General features: G+C 40.5%; 3 protein-coding genes across 5 annotated transcripts; all 3 read right to left on the bottom strand.

The window, feature by feature from the left end:
- Positions 1-155: 155 nt before the first annotated feature.
- cnpy2 (canopy FGF signaling regulator 2) lies at positions 156-2692 on the bottom strand. 2 transcript variants are annotated; one of them, XM_077602307.1, is made up of 6 exons: positions 2590-2692; positions 2324-2442; positions 2118-2233; positions 1464-1661; positions 1074-1170; positions 156-829 (listed from the first exon to the last, which is right to left on the bottom strand). In XM_077602307.1, exons 1-6 carry the CDS (start codon positions 2616-2618, stop codon positions 786-788), a joined length of 603 nt encoding a protein of 200 aa, XP_077458433.1. In that variant the 5' UTR covers positions 2619-2692; the 3' UTR covers positions 156-785. The 2 variants fall into 2 exon arrangements, with proteins under 2 accessions (XP_077458433.1, XP_077458434.1); XM_077602308.1 differs by having other exon boundaries at positions 2324-2508; positions 2590-2660.
- A 1051-nt stretch (positions 2693-3743) lies between these two features.
- On the bottom strand, positions 3744-12562 carry LOC144075191 (serine/threonine-protein phosphatase 6 regulatory ankyrin repeat subunit C-like). The gene is made up of 17 exons (XM_077602003.1): positions 12513-12562; positions 12294-12434; positions 12166-12216; positions 8851-8962; positions 8422-8493; positions 8139-8340; positions 7976-8063; positions 7152-7269; positions 6850-7069; positions 6536-6623; positions 6374-6457; positions 5549-5694; positions 5258-5340; positions 5026-5108; positions 4830-4921; positions 4487-4721; positions 3744-4265 (listed from the first exon to the last, which is right to left on the bottom strand). The coding sequence occupies exons 1-16, from the start codon at positions 12560-12562 to the stop codon at positions 4489-4491; spliced, it is 1863 nt and encodes a 620-aa protein (XP_077458129.1). The 3' UTR covers positions 3744-4265; positions 4487-4488.
- LOC144075363 (uncharacterized) lies at positions 12542-17200 on the bottom strand. Of its 2 annotated transcripts, XR_013300546.1 has the most exons (12): positions 17064-17200; positions 16369-16452; positions 16203-16281; positions 16059-16129; positions 15777-15977; positions 15623-15710; positions 14111-14253; positions 13796-14008; positions 13643-13721; positions 13454-13568; positions 12669-12971; positions 12542-12581 (listed from the first exon to the last, which is right to left on the bottom strand). XR_013300546.1 is itself a non-coding variant. In XM_077602306.1 (10 exons), the coding sequence occupies exons 1-10, from the start codon at positions 17088-17090 to the stop codon at positions 13450-13452; spliced, it is 1104 nt and encodes a 367-aa protein (XP_077458432.1). In that variant the 5' UTR covers positions 17091-17200. The 2 variants fall into 2 exon arrangements, 1 of the variants encoding a protein (XP_077458432.1); XM_077602306.1 differs by lacking the exons at positions 12542-12581; positions 12669-12971 and having other exon boundaries at positions 13450-13568.
- Positions 17201-17351: the final 151 nt, after the last annotated feature.

Below are 17351 nucleotides of genomic sequence, written 5' to 3'. Positions count from 1 at the left end.
ATGCTACTGTATTTTAATGTTGATCATTCCACATAGTAATACTTGGAAAAGCAGTGGATGATGCAAGAGTTCTTCTGTCTTATATATCTCAATATATTAACAAAAGCAGTGCGTTCATGAATTATTGTTTCAATAATTTCACAAAGTAGACATAGTAGATGCAGTAATCTGACAAATTTTATAGAAATCTGGATTGTTTATACACTTGAAAATAGAAAAATAACAGCAAAATATTTGGTGTGTTTGTACAGTTGTGACACGTCTTCAATCGTGAAATCTTTTTCTGTGTGACAAGGAAAATCTTTCATATTCATATCAATAACGGGCAGACTGTGGACATACAATTCTTGATTAAATCCACTTAAATTTCTGTAACTCATTGACAACGAGGAGACGTCCAATTTATTTGAAATACCAGTGCAAACGGATTGAACAACTATTGCTGAGATGTTTACCGTAATTTAGATTTAAAATATATATTAGTCATCTCATATTTCAGGCAATGTATTTGATGAAAAATCATGTTTGTTTGACCAGTTTCACAGTTATAATAATGTACTAATCTAATTAAAGACAGGTATTGTGAGGTACAGATATTAAGGGACGATGAAATGATAGAAAAATGTCAACACAAACCCCTCTTATTCTCCACGAGTGATGGAAATTTTTCCTCGGATTCCGAATCTGTGGACTCTTTATACGTGACTCTATCTGCCACCAGCAACGCCATGGCGTCAACCGGCCAATATCATCTGAGAAGAGACGGCCGCCATGGCGTGAGTACGTCAAAGTTCATCATGTGGGATTTTCAGGGCATGGTCACAAAGGTCTGGAGGCACACGAAATTGGAATACAGTGAGTTAATGCAAAAACAATGGACAACCTAACACTAAAACGTCTCACATTGAGCATCAGGTCAGGATTTTAAAACATTTTTTCAAATGATCAAAAAGGTAAAGCTACTACTATGTGCAGCGGGCAGTGATGACAAATCAGAGGCAAGTGACTATGTGATTTTTACATAATGATTCTTTCATTGTTTTGGGGAAAATACATTTCAACTGCAAACGTACCTGTTCGCTTGCTACAGAGTTTGTCTTTGACATTTTCGGTCTCATGTGAGAAGAATTCAATGAGTTCATCTTCATGTTGCTCAGCAATGGCTTCGCACTGTCACAAGATGACAAAGTAAGAAAAAGTTTTTCGAGACAAATCTCATTCATATTTTAACAGGGTTCTAAGATGGGAAATTTCCGACTAATCATTTTTAAAACTCCAACATTTGCAAAGGGTGCCGGCATGAGAAATTAGATTACATTATGAGTGCCTTTAAATCATTCCTAAATGTAAGTCCAGAAAAGTTTCACAATAAATTGAAAACAATTGAAATCCTTCATTTTTAGGCTTTGATGGAACTTCAAGCTCCCACTATGTGATAAAAAAAAAAAATGAAAATAACATACAGCAAATTTTAAGCTGCCAGTCACTCTTGAGTCTAGTGTAGCCTCTGAGAGGTCCATGCCTTCACCATTGCGAGATTTGACCCTAATGTAGGACTTTCTGTTAGTAGAAGCGTCGGTGTGCTCGCCATAGTCCTCCATCCTCTCACACACACTTTCCATCAGATCCAGGAGGTTCCCTTCGGAGCGCGCTAGAGGAACCTGGCAGAGAAAGACAAGGATTAGAACAATTTTAACAACTGTGGTAATAACGCCGAAATTAACTAGAGCACTTTCTCACATCTTTTATCATGAATCCCATCCAGTGCTAGTGGACACTTGTTTAGGTACTATCTGTTGCATCAGTAATTATATTCATTTTGTATTTAATTGCTGTCGGGCAAAATCTGGACATCCCTAAAATCAGTACTTTTCACAATATATATAAAAAAAACTATCCACAGAGCTATTCTTTACATTACTACCATGTACACATGAAAACTCCACACAGGTGGACCGACCTGGATTTGAACCCAGGTCCCCCAAGGTGCGCTAAACACTCATCCACCGGGCCACCCGTCTATCCAGTCTCAAAAATGTAATGTGGTTCCTCAACACATACATTTGCACAGCCCTGCTTCACCTAATGTCCAATGCATGAATGGAGGTGTTGTCTACCTCTCTGATGGACTGACTTCCGTCCGGGTTGATTCGAAACGAGCCGGTTTGGATCATTTTCTTGGGATCCACCTGTGAGATGGACCACTCCATCTCGTCCACCAGAGCTCTGCAGGCTGAGGATCACATGCACCTTCACCGTTCAGCATTTGTACTTTTCATAAAGGTACATTTCCTAAAAGATCAGGTCAATCGCAGATGCCCACCTCCACATCGGATGTCCTGCCCTGGTCTGGCTGCCTGGATGGGGGTCGCCACAAGGAAGAAGAGCATCCAGGTCCAAAGCAGGAGAGAAGCTTCCCTCATCTTGTACCGATTCAAAACGCTGCGGTTACAATCAAGCAGAAAAGATCACGATGTTGAAGAAAGCCGGATTCGCGAGCGTGCCTGCCTCAAATGACGCAAATGCTACTTTAATATACACATTTAAATAGACAAAGGAGGGGGAAAAGAAAGTTGAAATGAAACTCACTAGAAGCTGGGGGAGAATTGAAGGCTCATCTTCGTGGAAATGTGTTGACGTAGCAGCTGCAGCGCACTACGTCCACAGGGGAGACAGCGACCTCTCTGGCCAGGATGACAACTTAAAATGCAAAAATAAAATCCAATCATGGCATGGAACAAAGTATATACTGTCCAGTACAGTCACCTGTTATTAGTCTTAAGGTTGGCAATAGCTTAAAATGAGTCAATCATTTATTTTAGAAGTCATCTTTTTTCCACAATTTTTTGTTTGCATTTTACAAGGCTCAAAGGCACTTTGTATTTGATTCAAAAAGTCCAAATAGAAATAAAATGTGCAATGTATGTTGCCCTCCAATGATGAAGACAGTAATAATTTTCCGTCTATCAGTTTTAAATATCAAATGTAGATCTTGCAAATAATTCCCTGCTATACTATAGTGTTGAGACAACCAGACGAGGCAGATTAGTATCTAGTCTATTGTGCAACACAATGGAAATATACTAATCATACAATCTGACTAGAATAAAGATGAAAAACAACAACAACACAGGTGGGGAAATAAAAGACACATTGCAAAGTAGTCTTTTTTTAATTTATCTTATTTAAATGCACTGAATTTTCATTGGTACACCCAGAAATGTCAGATATCTGTGTGGAAGACAGTTGCCTCCATCAATAGTTGTCACACTTACAGAGAAGTCTTGTTTCAAGTCCAAAAGAAGCATTGGGATATTTCACAAAACTGCATAGCTTTTTAACAATATCAAAACAAAGATTTCTAAATCATAATTCATACGTTGTTGATCTTGTAAAACGTCAACATCAACATTAGAGTGCAAATACATACATTAAAGCCATGTTCAAATTACCTGCTTGGTATTGCATTTGTGAAATGAAAGATTACATGAGTTCAAGTAAGCAATTATCACAAAACCCAATCAACTCTATGGTTAAATGTCATTTAAATATATTTTTCCTGTTTGTAGATATAACGTGCACATTCATATGAAAAATAGTCAATCTTTTTACTGAATGTCAGCAAATCTTCAGAGTTTACAGTCACTTCGGAGCAAAGAAATTTAGCTCTTGGATATTCAGCTTCTGGTATCAATTGTGCAAGATGTGAAATACTAGATTTCAATAATTTAAAATATAGATAAGCATTGTTCCAATGGTAAATTATCATAAGCAACAAAGCTTGTTGTAAACATTTGCTGTTGTGGATGTCACAGAGTGAGGTGGTTGGTAAGGTCCTTGTGCATAAAAAACAAACATGCACACTTAAACATAAACATAATTTCTGTATTATTTTTTTGTATTTCTCCTCTATTTTTCTACTGAGACAGACCGCTTTGCCTTCCTCAAAATGTGCTTAGAATTGCACCACAGCACATATATGACGTTATCTTTCAAGATTTACACACAACAACAAAAAAACATTAAAACATACAGTAGCTATGTGGATCCTGATATCAGACTAATAAGCATATTTTAGGTGCATAAAGGATTCAAACTACCTTTTGACAATATTAAAAAATAATGAGAAACCGACATTCCAAAAATACACCAGCAGACACACACATGCACAAACACAACAATCACACGTGAAAAATCAAGCATTCGAGCAATTTGGTTTATAGCAGCAGATGACCAGGAAATGAGGCTTCAGTCTATTTGGAGAGCTATAAAAACAAATAAAAAAAACAAAAATGAGAAACCAGGGTTCGAGAGGACGGGTTGTTTGCTCTCTTCTACTTCTATTTGATCGTTAGCCTTTCGTTTAACTAACACTGACGTACAGTATGTGTTAAGATCTAATAGTAATGTGTGTAAGACTTAAGAGAAGGCGTTTAAAAAATATATAGAACCGATGTCGTGATACATCTGAGGAAGTAGTACAAACTTTCATTGGTGCAGGTTGATTGCGCTGGAACGCCCCTTGACGTATGGATGGTGCAAACTTCCGTTGGAGCTGCAAGTAGCGGCAATTCCGCAGTTATTTAGAGTCGGGTTAAAGCAGGGGGCGCTAGTGCTGGTGTTGGACTCTCGTAGGGGAAAAGGCTTCATGGTGGAAAGGATCAGGGCAAGGCAATCAGCCACCTTCTTGTTGGGGGCACAAGCCAAAGCTGGAGTGCGGCCTGCACAGGGTAACAAGCCCAGGTGGAATAAGTGATAGTGTTGTGTTATCATGTACTTCTTTTCTAGCTTCTAGCCAGCTGCTGGATACATTTGGTAGTATTGCTTACCTTCGCCATCCACCGCCATGACAGCAGCTCCTCTGCTGAGTAGCACCTGCACAACAGTTGCCAGACCTTTTCTTGCCGCGATGTGAAGGGGCCTGGGCGGGGGTAAAGGGATTCTCAAAACCGGGAATTTTGGAATTCAAAATTGCGCCGTCATCACAAGTGATTCTGCAGAGCAGGACAGAAGTGGCCAACTCACATTTGTAGTGCATCGTTGGTTGCGTTGATAAGGGAATGGTCACTGATTACTCCTAGAAGCAGCAGGGCGCACATCTCATGACCCTGAAATTCCATTGAAAAGTCACATGCACTAAGCAGAAGCTTCATATTCAAAAGACAAAGTGAAGCCTCTTTTCAGGTAGGCTGGATGAAAAAGTTAATTGTGCCATTAAGTGCCTAACATGACATGCACTTGCGTTTGTGTGTGTGACCTTAATGCACGCTAAGTGAAGGGCTGTGTTATTATTGACATCCACCAGGGTCAGGTCTGGTTTCACCTTGTGCAGCAGGAATTCTGGAATGCATAAAAACCACAAACTTTTCATCTTGGCTTGGGCATTTTATGTATTGTGACCTGTACCGGGGATAATGAGAGGAAAAATGTCTGCAAGCAAGGAAAAGGTGCATTAACTGGTCAGATGTTTGAACTTGGATGAATAGGAGGAAAACGGTGACCGAAGGAATCCTGTGGTTAAGAGTTGTTACTGTCGGATGACACCTACCAAGAGCCGTGGTATGTCCACGCTCGGCGGCAACCATCAGAGAGGAGCGTCCGGAGTAGTCTGGAGCATCCAACTCAGCCCCTTGACCCAGGAGCAGTTGGAGGCCTGTAACATTTCCAGAGTAGGCGGCCGCGTGTAGCGGGGTCCTGCAATCAAGCAGCATGGGAAAACAAAAGTTTAGCAGTTAGGGTTGGAATTTGTCTTGAAACAATAAAAACTCAATAGCTGCTATTAAGCGTGTGCGGTCGTTTGGTCGCCGGTCTTTTGGTCGCCGTCTTTTGGTCGCCGGTCTTTTGGTCGCCGTCTTTTGGTCGCCGTCTTTTGGTCGCCCGGACCCAAACAACGGTCTACGCATCAATAAAAGCCAACAATGGCCCTGAGCAGTTTCACTGAGCGGACGTGTGAGTGTATAAGAGTTTGTATGTACATGAGTTGTCCCCTTAGGAAGGGACGTCAGTCAGGGTCTTAACAAGTTCTCCAACAAAACACAATAAAAGTACGGGAAATTTGGAGCTTTTCTTTAGCCTAATAATTAATAGGGCATTAAGTATGACTAAATAATAATTTGCAGTTTGTATTTAGGGAATTTGAGCAACGATTTAAATGGTAATTACCAATAACCTTCCGGGCGACCAAACGACCTAGTACCGCTATTAAGCCATAGGCATCCAATTGTTAAAATGGATTGAATGTCTTCATCGACTTAAATTGAAAATAAGTATTAAGAATGTTTGTCTATTAGACTGAAATACAGAAAATTATGAAAAAGTAGGTAGTCATGGTCCCAAGATAAACTTTCATGGAAAAGCCGAAAGTCAAACCCACCTTCCTTTAGCATCAGTAACTTTAACTATTTGAGCTCCAATTGTCTTCACGAGAAGTCCAGCAGCAACATCATGTCCTTTGATTCTGCAAAGAAAAAGGGAAAAAAATCCCCACTGAATTTTCTGTGATTTCTAGTGGATAAACATTTTCAACGGGACTCACAAAGCGCAGTGCAACGGACTGAAGGAATTTCCTTCCTGGTTGCCAAAAATCTTGTTTTCAAGTAAAACATGTAAACATCCTTCATGACCTAAACATGACACAGGAGGACACATTTAAAATCACACTACCAGAAGAATAGATTGCCAAGAAACTACTACCAGGTTGAAATTTCTATAGAATTTGATTAGTTTCACTTGGACTGGATTTTTTTAGGGCTCCATGAAATAAGAATGAATTGCTGCTGTTCTGTAATTACCACAGTGCCGTAATTGCACATATTTAGATGAAAAAAGGACATCCTGTCAATTTCTTACCATGGTAGGCGGCCCAGTGAGTGGGCGTGTAGCCTCTGTAGTCCAACATGGAGTCCAGAGGATCAGCTTTCACTGCAGCTTGTACTAAAGTGTGTAGTAGCCGTGTGTGACCGCAGGATGCGGCGAGATGCAGTGCCGTCCTTCCCCGAGAGTCTCGACACAGAGGGGAAGCACCGTGTTCCAATAAGGCTGACATGCAGTCCATGCTGCCTAGCGAGGCCTGCACGGCGAGGAGATGGAAGAATTAACGTCGATGACGTACACATTCACACGTTCACGTACACATTCACACGTTCACGTACAGCTCGATGTAATGCAGTGAAGCCCTTTTGGTCGCCGGCGTCTGGATTTGCTCCTTTTTCCAACAGGATGTGGACGCAATCCGTGTGACAGCCCAGAGCTGCCAACATGAGAGCAGTCCTAAAAATAAATAAGAAAAGTCATTTTGACCACTTGGAGGCAGTATAAAATAAACGATGCTGGGCCACAGCCACTCAGTAAGTTGTAGTAACATCAGTTATTCCTCACAAACGGTTAATAATATACACTGGTAAATGTTTAAGGTGCTTCTACGCATCTTGGTTGAACATTAAATTAAAGTATCCGCTGCTTAAAATGTTGCTACACAACAACAACAATGCAAGACTTCCACGCGTTTAATGCCTTAACCACTAAATAATTAACAGCTTATTAAAATTCTTTCAATTCTGCGCCTTTAATGGTCCCTCGGAAAAAAAAGACTATTCAATCTAAAAATATAATTTGTCATAAATTCATATCATTTTTTTAACAGTTTGTATTAAGGAAAAAGTACCACACTTTAATGTAATGGTCCCTTGGAAAAAAAGACTGTATAATCTCAAATATAATTTGACAGAAATTCATGTCATATTTTTTTATACATTAGTTTGTCTCGAGGAAAAAAAATACCACACTTTAATGGTTCCTTGGAGAAAAAGACTATACAATCTCAAATATAATTTGTCATAAATTCATATCATTTTTTGTATACATTAGTTTGTATCGAGGAAAAAAATACCACATTGCTCAAATTCATTTATCAAATATGATCCGTTTGGCCATCTAGGACTCAGTAGTTCTTTTATATAATAAAGTAGTGACTCACTGTCTTCGTGTATCTTGGCTGTCAATAATTTCAGCACTGTGTTCTCTATTCACCAGCAAGAGCAGACAGTCCACGTGTCCCTCAGTAGCTGTACACACAAAAAATACTACATATAAGGAAACAGAGGATTAGCAATCAAAACAAGACTTTTAGCAACTCCAACCTGCAGCATGGAGAGCAGTTCTCTTTTGCTTATGCTCCTTCAGCGTGCAGGAAGCTTGATGTTCCAGTAGCACCTCAACGCATGAGGTAAAACCTCTCTGAGCAGCGAGGTGGAGGGCAGTTTGCCCATCAACGTCTCGCACATCCAGACTCACCAGCGTCTCACACAGAAGGTGGAGCGCCTCACGGTGACCGTAATATGCCTGGAAAACACGTGTTGGAACAGGCGATCGAACTCAAACCACCAGGAAGTCAAATATAAATCTACTGGTCGTTGTACTCACAGCTAAGTGAAGGGGACTGACGGGAATGTTACTTTCGGCCTCTTCCAGACAATTGAAAGAAATTTCCAGGAGCTTCGAAAGACAAAACAGCAAAATTTGAAATTTTCTAACAAGCTAAAAAGTTCAAAATTGACTATGACTGCCCGCCTAGTTTGGAAATGTAATTGGTTATTATAATTAAATGCTAGTGCATATTGATGTCACGGTCGAGAGGAAAAATGTATGGAAAGGAAAATAGCCAGGACATGCTACGTTACGTGTACACGGTACGTAGAGAAAATACAAAACATTTTATTAAAACAGAAAAAAATAGGATGGCAATTTGGGTAGCTCTTCACCGAAAACAACAACAAAGTGAGCGAGAACTTGAGACCTCCCTCCGGGTGGTCTGGAAATTCGTTTAATTTGTTAAATTAACTGACCACTGACCATTTCCAGATGATGCCTGTTGCCATAAGCTGCTGCATAGTGGACCGCACTGTAACCTTTAGTGTTCTTGACCGTTGGGTTTCCTCCACTGTCCAACAAATACTCCAAACATCTAAACACAAAGTAACAACAGGAAACTCACAGTCACATAATCTACAACTTTGAATATTTAAAAAAGACACTCTGCTCAATGAAAGTGACCCGTTCTTATATTTCTGTCTTTAGTACTGCACTGCTCAATAATAAACTTTTACTAACACTAAATCAAGAAGTACACTTGCATTCTCCTAATGAAAAATGCTGTATTTCAAAGTTTCCCATGGAAAGGTCATTGATAAACACAGGTCTTTTAATTGGTTATTTAACGATTTGAGGATGTCGTGATCACATATTTTTACACATGGTTCAAAATCCGGGTCACCTGATTTTGAAGATCTGACGATATTTCGGTAATGTGTAAAGCAGGGGTCTCAAACTTGCGGCCCGCGGGCCAACTGCGGCCCGCGGGACGATAATTTGCGGCCCCCGTCCTAATATGAAAGTATTTTTTTTTTTATTTTTTTTATTTTTTATTTTTTTTATTTTTTTTTTTTTATTTTTTTTTTTTTTACCCCTTTCCCCATGATGGCGCCGTTTAAGTGGCAGCCAGTGGCAGTAGCTCTGTCCACTCATGTTTTTCTTGTTTTACAGCATGTTTTACATGAAAAATTAGAGGGAACATTGACATGCACCTGCCGACGGACGTTTGACAGACGGACAGGTCGTACTAGTATTTGTTAGTTTAATGATTAAATACAAATACTAGCATTTGTATTTAATCATTAAACGCTGTTTTCAGCTGTATTTGACCGAATTTGAGAGCATTTTGAGCCGTTTGGCGAATGGACGTCTATAGACGTTTTTTTGCCTCCATCGCGATATCATCCAGTATTTGTATTTAATCATTAAATGCTGTTTTAGGATGGATTTGACCCGATTGCTGTCATTTTACGGCTCGGTTCTGCTACATCTGCCTGCCCAAGAGTGCTTATTCCCGGACTGCCATTGATGGTAGACGAACATTGATTTTTACTATAATTTGGACAACACCGGCGGCGGGCCGGATTAAAAATCCTAACGGGCCGTATATGGCCCGCGGGCCGAGGTTGAAAAACTTGTACACACACGATCCGGCGGGGCGAGCGTTCGAATCCCGTTTCGGCGAAACCTCCGTTCGGCCGAATGAACGTTCGGTGGAACGTCCATTCGGCGACCTGCCCGTCTGTCAAACGTCCGTCGGCGAAACGTCTTTAGGCGAATCATCCGAGTACCGATGATGTCGCTCACACTGGTACTCAGTGCACTCAGGGAGGTTGTCTTTCTGCTCAGACCAACAAAAAATTAGAGGGAACTTTGGTTCGGAGCTGAATGAACCAATCACGGTGAGGTATACGGCTCTGGAGGGCGGGACATCGGCCGGGCTGTCCAGTCCCTCGCTCACTCACTCATTCATTCCTCCAATCAGCTGGGCGGAGGAGAAGCCGTGAGGCCGATCACTCCGCTCGGCGCGCACACTCCTCCGCTGCTCTCAGCATAGAACTGAATGAGGCGCTATGATCCGTGATCCAGCCTGTGTCAGTGTCTGTAGCCATCTCCGCGATTGAAACGGAGAGCGAAAGTGCACATGCGCCACAAACCCGCGCGACTGAATGTGAAAGATCAACCCGAGACTCATTCCAAGTGGAAAAACATATTACAGAGCCCCAGAGATGTCTCTTTCAAAGCCTGCCGTGAAGAGAAAGGTCGGTGATGAGCACAGACAGTTTCAAGAAAAGTGGGGAGTGCAATATTTCTTTGTTGAACACAGGGGCACCCCGACGTGTCTCATTTACACTGAAAAAGTTGCGGTGCACAAGGAATACAATTTGAAACGTAATTGTACTATGAGACATGCTGAGGAGTACGAAAAATACCAGGGAGATGAGAGAGCCAACCAGGTTGCCAGTCTTAAAACACGTCTTCTGAGGCAACAGGATCTCTTCAAGAAGGCTACCAAAGACAGTAATGCAGCAGTCAAAGCTAGCTACGCCGTTTGTGAGTTGATTGATCCTGTGCTAAGTGATCCCAAATGGCTCATGGACTTGGCTTTTCTTGTTGATATCACACATGAGCTTAATGTACTGAACAAGAAGCTACAAGGCCAGGGGCAACTTGTCAGTGCTGCCTATGACAACGTGAGAGCATTCTGCACTAAACTTGTGTTATGGAAAGCCCAGCTCTCTCAGACAAACCTTTGCCATTTCCCAGCATGCAAGGCTCTCGTGGATGCAGGCACACCATTCAGTGGTGAGAAGTATGTTGAGGCCATTTCGAAGCAAGCAGATTTGCAGACTTCAAGACACACAAAGCCACATTTCAAATTTTTGCGGACCCCTTCTCCTTTGATGTGCAAGATGCCCCTCCTGAGCTTCAAATGGAGCTCATTGACCTGCAGTGCAACTCTGCACTCAAAGCCAAGTTCAGGGAGGTGAGTGGAGAAGCAGACAAGCTTGGGCAATTTTTGAGAGAGTTGACCCCCAGCTTCCCTGAACTTTCCCGAAGGTTCAAGCGGACCATGTGCCTTTTTGGGAGCACATACTTGTGTGAGAAGCTCTTCTCCACCTTGAACTTCAATAAGTCCAAGTACAGGTCCAGACTTACTGATGAGCATCTTCAAGCTCTACTGAGGGTCTCCACTGCTTCCTCCCTCAAGCCAAATGTGACTATGTGAGAAGAAGCGCTGCCAGGTCTCTAGCAGCAACGAGTAGGCAAAAGAAGCCGTGTTCAGAATATTTCATGTTCAATGTTCCATTCAAGTTCAGAAAGTTAAAGGTTAAAGAGCTGTTAATACAGACATTTGAAACGGAATAAAAATAATTCATTTTCTCTACTTAGCCAGCCAGTGTATATCTACTGTATGCTCATTAGTATTATTTGGTTTTATATTACTGATTGATTTATTTTTTATTCATCTTTAAGTTAATTTATTTAATTCATTATTTTTTGTTAAAAAATAAAGATATTTTATAACGTTGGAAAGTTTTATCAGTGCTTTTCTTGTGGAAATCCTGATGCGGCCCAGTCTCACCCAGACTCGGCCTCTAGCGGCCCCCAGGTAAATTGAGTTCGAGACCCCTGGTGTAAAGGTAAAAATAAGCACATACAAATGTAAAATATTCCCATACTGATGACATGATCAATTTTGTATAATTCTTTTTTGGATGCAGTGGTTTATTTAAAAATGAAACCTCACAGCATTGAATAAAATGTAGTTCTTATGAATAAAGTGTGCCTTACAGAGAGGCTTCTTGTTCCCCTTCCACGCTGCTGTCTGAGCTCATCTCCCCCCTGAGGAACAAAAAAGGTTGTCAATGAACATTTTTGATCGACACGCATGCATTTTTTGTCAATGTTCGACACTTCACCCGAAGAATGTGTGTGAAGCAGCAGCATAATGTAGAGGGCTGCAGCCCATCAGGTCTAACTCGTTGATCTCTGAGCCGCCTCTCGCCAGTGTGATTGTACACTCGCTGTTACCGTTTGCTGAAGCGTAGTGTAAAGGAGACCTGTGGCGCAAAATTTCAAATGGTGCCGATAAAATAGTACACAAACTTGGCAAATACAGAGCATTCCATTTTCCTCACCTTCCCAAATGATCCTTTACATCGAGGTCAGCTCCACTACTCATCAACATGTTAAGACAGTCAACATCTCTGCCAAAAGCACAAGAAGCCTTTTTATAGATGACAACTTTCATCAACACTAAAAAGTGTGTGTGTGTGTGTTCGTCGGTATTTTACCCTCCAAATGCAGCTGCATGCAAACAAGTCCTCCCACGTTCATCCTGCGTGTTTATATCAAAGCCAAAGGATGGCATTTGACAGCTTGTTGAAGAATGGACAATGTTGTAATACTGGCCTAAATAATACATAAACAATTTATAAGCAACAATTGATTAAAAAAAACACTTAAATATGTGTAAGTAGCACTTAGAACTGCTGTGTTCAAACTATTTGTCACCATTCGTGAGCAACTTCCGACAGCAATCTGAAAAGCCATACAGCGCTGCCAGGTGTAGTGGAAGCATCCCATGCATCCCCTGTCTGCAGAATGGCAGAGTATGAATGGGAAATTATTACTGTATTTTTCGGACCACAATAACTCCCAACAGTCAAACAATGCAAATTAAAGAGGAAAAAAAATATATAGTATATATATGTCCCAATGGAGTAAAAGTTGCATTTTTTTATTTTATCAGGAACCAAGATAAAATACCTATATGTAAAAGTCAATAGTAAAATGGACAACAATAGGCTAATTAGGCATCTGTTACTATAACATACGATAAAACCAGCCTTAAAAAAAAACACAGATAAGTCGCAGGCCGAGTCAAACTTTTAAAAAAGTGCGGCTTATAGACCGAAAATTACGGTACATGTAATTGACATATAAACACTGTGCAGTATTGACTCATTCACTCCTATCTTTTTCTGTTTTCATGAAAAAAATGAAGACCATGGTTCAGAAAAAGCTAGGAAAGATCAGTCTTCATTTGTAAAACCATTCAAGGTATAGATGAACTCACCTGGCTTTGTCGGCACCATTTGTCAGCAGAGTGCTGATCAACAACTCCTGACCATAACGGGCCGCAACATGTAGAGGAGTGTTGCCGTATATATCAACACAGTCAATCTCACCACCTGGGAAGAAGGCAAACATTACATTTAGGTTCACCTTTTAGACGACAGGGTATTTCCATGTCGCATCCCGTTACCATTTTGTATAAGAATCTGGGAGCCTGTGAAGCGGCCGTACATGGCGGCCATGTGCAAAGGGCTCTTGCCTTCCTTGCTCTGTTGAAAACATCATTATTTTAATGAGTGAGAAGCTTTGAGGAGATGGCTTTGTTGATGTTTTCCCCATTTACCTGCATGTTGACATCGGCCCCGTTGTTGATGAGCAGCTCAACACACAGCACCCCACTGGAGGAGGTGGCAGCCAAGTGCAATGGAGCGTTGCCGTGGTGATTGGCCTGGTTGATGTTGGCGCCGCAGTTAACCAGCTCAGAGGCCACGGTGTCCTGACCCGTGTGGCAGGCCATGTGGAGTGCTGTGTTCCCAAACCAGTTGGGTTCATCTGTCTGAGAAGCAAGTTGGGTCAAGAACTAATACAGCTTCAAATTTTACTTTTTATGACTTTTGAAAATCTATTTGGAGGACACGAATATTAAAAGTGTCTATACCTCCACTCCTCGTTCCAGCAGATATTTGACCACCCCTAAATGTCCGCTGATCGCTGCAGCATGGAGCGGCGTATAGCCCTGTTTGTCTTTGCATGTAACATCAGCACTGTGAGACACCAGCATCTTAACAATGTCCAAATGTCCTGTAGGGAATCCCAATATTTGTAAAACACCACTCTTTTTTTTCATACTGTCATTTATTATTGTATGTATGTATTTTGATAATCAATGTATCTTACCTATACCATATGTTCGACAGTGTCATAAGAAATAATCATGACATGACGCTTGCCATCAACATGAGTGAATGCTTATGATAGATATTTTAAGTGTCTTAAGTTTAACAGTTCCCAAAGCCCAACAGAGACATTTGAAACATGTTAACTTTGCATTAAAAGTGACACAATTTACTTAATGATACATATTATAAGCATTCCTTCATATACATGACAAGTCTCATGTCTTTATTATGACAATCCTATGACATTGAGCCAAAAAGTAACCTTACATTCAAAATAATCATTGGCTGCTATTCATGCCGATAGATGTCAGATTGATTTAAACTGTTTAAATGCACTGGGCGAGCATTATCGTCACTTGTTCTGAAACATAATTCACTGCCGAACTCCAAGTTCACACAGATTGGACACCTATTGACGTAAATGGCTGCCAATATGCTAAGTGTCTGAAAGTATGATTTGTCCTTAAATGTTTGTTGATAATTTAAGACTTTGTTGAGCTTTTTATGTGATTTGCTTTATGCTTACTCTGTACCGTGATGATTATGTATGACTACCTAATAGCTGCCAGCTACGACCTGTATTTTAGGAGCGAAAAATAAACAACAACTTGATGAAGGACATAAGAGAAGTGTGAACACACACTAGTATAATTGTTTACTTGGGATCACAAGTTTTAACCAGGGGGGATACTACAACCCCTGTAAGCCTTGGTTGTGCAGCACAAAGCTTTATTTATAGTAGCTGGGACTATAGTAATCTTTGTGTTATAAGAGTCATAGGGAGGTTTCAATATCATCCTGAATGTCTCAGATTGTTTCATTGGAGTGGAATTTTTAAAAGGGACTTATAGGGCTGTCAATATGGAATATTTTTAGTATTGATTATTTTATCAATCTTTTGTCAGATGATTGGACTTTGTTAATAGGAGTTACATTTTATTACATAACCATTTTTTACCTATATGGTGTTTACTTGGTATAATTCATTATACACATACAAGTCATCTTTTCTTTTCTTTTTGAAAAAAAGTAGATCAATTTAAATATAATTCTTTTCCATTCAGTGATTATCATTCGGTTATTGAGTTGGTCCACAGCATGTCAGAAAATAATAAATAAATACAAAGCAACAGCGAATGTTTACATGTCTTTACAAAGACAGTTTGCTCTCATTGAGGACTACATAAATCAGTGAATGATTCTGACTGTTTATCTAAACCGAGTCTGCAGTACCTTTCAAATTTCCGGCCGGCAAAGCCAATGGCACTTACCGAGATATGCAGCCCAGTGGATCGGCTCTCTCTCCTTTTTGTCTTTGCTGCTGGCGTCGGCACCCTTGCTGAGAAGCAAGTTCACCATCTAAACAAAGAAAGTAAGCAAGTGCCTTTACAAACAGCTCCCCAGAAAAGTTTCGGGGAAGCGTACCTCTCCGTTTCCACTGTGAGCTGCATGATGCAAAGGTGTTCTTCCTGAGCGATCGTAAACATCCATGCTGCACACGAGCGGGATCAGCGATTGGGCGCAGCGTGTAGCCCAGTTTGCCGCAGCCATGTGAAGTGGCGTGTGCCAGAATTTGTCCTGTGTGTTAATTTCCGCGCTGTGCTTCAAGAGCAGATCCACAGCTTTCTAAAGAGAAGAATCAAGGCAATGTCCAATAAATAAGTACTGGATTTCTTGAAATGTTCCAATGGAAAGAAAAGTGCCCACTTCATTTCTGGAGGCAGCTGCTCGGTGTAGGGGAGTCAACAAACCTTGGTCCTTAGCGTTGACATTGGCACCTGTTCGAATGCAAAATGACTCCATTGATTGTTTTTAAGATGATTTAGGGATTCGCAATATTTCAACGTTTACCTGCGGTGATAAGTAGTTCCATAATGTTGATGTCGCCAAGGTAGGCAGCAGCATGAAGTGGTGTGCTTTGTTCATGGTCCTGGGAAAAACATTATTCATGTGTATAACCTAACAAATAATATTACATCCTATCCAGAAGACAAACGGAATAGTGCTATAAAATTACCAATGAATTGACATCCTCACTATGGCTTAGCAAAAATGTCACTTCTTCTGTATTTCTGCTGAAAATGGCCTGGACCAGTGGACACTGAGAAAAGAGATTTATGTCAGAAAAAATAATAAGTTGTAAAAAAAGATCAAGATTGATGAATGGTATCAAACACATTACAAAAGTATGCTGATTTAACACTAAAAATAGGCATGATAAAAGAATGGCTTGTTTATTGTGGTTTTGAACCATATATTGTTAGGATAACAAACAATGATATGACATGATAATTACAAGGTTTAATGACATTTTAATGCTTGTCTCAATCGAAAAATCTGCACATCATTTTGAGACGATCATGATGATGATGATGATGAAAATAAGACGAGGTTAGTTCGCCTACAAAGTTGTATCAATGATGGATAATAAGTGTCTAGTTTATGACATTGGATTGGATTAATTACGCCTGAATAACGCTTCCACATTACAATCGCACAATTCAAAAATCCACTTCCAAAATAAATATAATCACCAATGTCTCTGCGCAAAATATTTGATTTTGAGTTCATTTTACTTTTGTGTCACTCTACGACTATAGTGATAGTGTTAGCCAACTTCGCTCGACGTGTCGCCTAGTCTATCAACTGCGGTAAGAGCATTTTTAAGAGAATAAAATCAGTATCTCAATAATCGCGATGCCTTACACTTACCTGATCTTTAATATCTCTACACTCCATTCCTCGATTTTCCTGTATGAGCTTTCATTCACACTATCTATGTAAGTACATACATACAATACAGTTGGATCAATAGCGGCTCAGTAGCCCCGTTAGCGAGTGTATTTGTGGTCTGGGCACAAGTCTCGCGAGAAGTTCACGGCAACGTGATTGCCAACGTGAGCGTCAAATTTTGAGCGTCTCTTTTTGCCACAACAAACATGGTGGTGTTAATGACGTACGTTCCACATAGAGTGGCGCGTGGTGTGTAAATTGTTCTAT

This window comes from Stigmatopora argus, chromosome 6, assembly GCF_051989625.1.
Source record: "Stigmatopora argus isolate UIUO_Sarg chromosome 6, RoL_Sarg_1.0, whole genome shotgun sequence".
NCBI lineage: Eukaryota > Metazoa > Chordata > Actinopteri > Syngnathiformes > Syngnathidae > Stigmatopora > Stigmatopora argus.
This window is presented reverse-complemented; position numbering and strand designations above follow the sequence as displayed.

Excerpts from the sequence above, each read along its gene's own strand:
- cnpy2 (XM_077602307.1), bottom strand. The coding sequence starts at position 2,618 with ATGAGCCTTCAATTCTCCCCCAGCTTCTA. Across the intron at positions 1,171-1,463 it reads CTGGCAGCTTAAAATTTGCT|TGCGAAGCCATTGCTGAGCA; the intron begins GTATGTTATTTT and ends ATCTTGTGACAG. Across the intron at positions 830-1,073 it reads ACTCTGTAGCAAGCGAACAG|ACCTTTGTGACCATGCCCTG; the intron begins GTACGTTTGCAG and ends GTGTGCCTCCAG.
- LOC144075191 (XM_077602003.1), bottom strand. The coding sequence starts at position 12,562 with ATGTTGATGAGTAGTGGAGCTGACCTCGATGTAAAGGATCATTTGGGA. Across the intron at positions 12,435-12,512 it reads GTAAAGGATCATTTGGGAAG|GTCTCCTTTACACTACGCTT; the intron begins GTGAGGAAAATG and ends TTTGCGCCACAG. Across the intron at positions 8,341-8,421 it reads TCAGTCCCCTTCACTTAGCT|GCATATTACGGTCACCGTGA; the intron begins GTGAGTACAACG and ends CGTGTTTTCCAG.
- LOC144075363 (XM_077602306.1), bottom strand. The coding sequence starts at position 17,090 with ATGGAGTGTAGAGATATTAAAGATCAG. Across the intron at positions 15,711-15,776 it reads CTCACAGTGGAAACGGAGAG|ATGGTGAACTTGCTTCTCAG; the intron begins GTACGCTTCCCC and ends TTCTTTGTTTAG. Across the intron at positions 13,722-13,795 it reads GGGCCGATGTCAACATGCAG|AGCAAGGAAGGCAAGAGCCC; the intron begins GTAAATGGGGAA and ends TGTTTTCAACAG.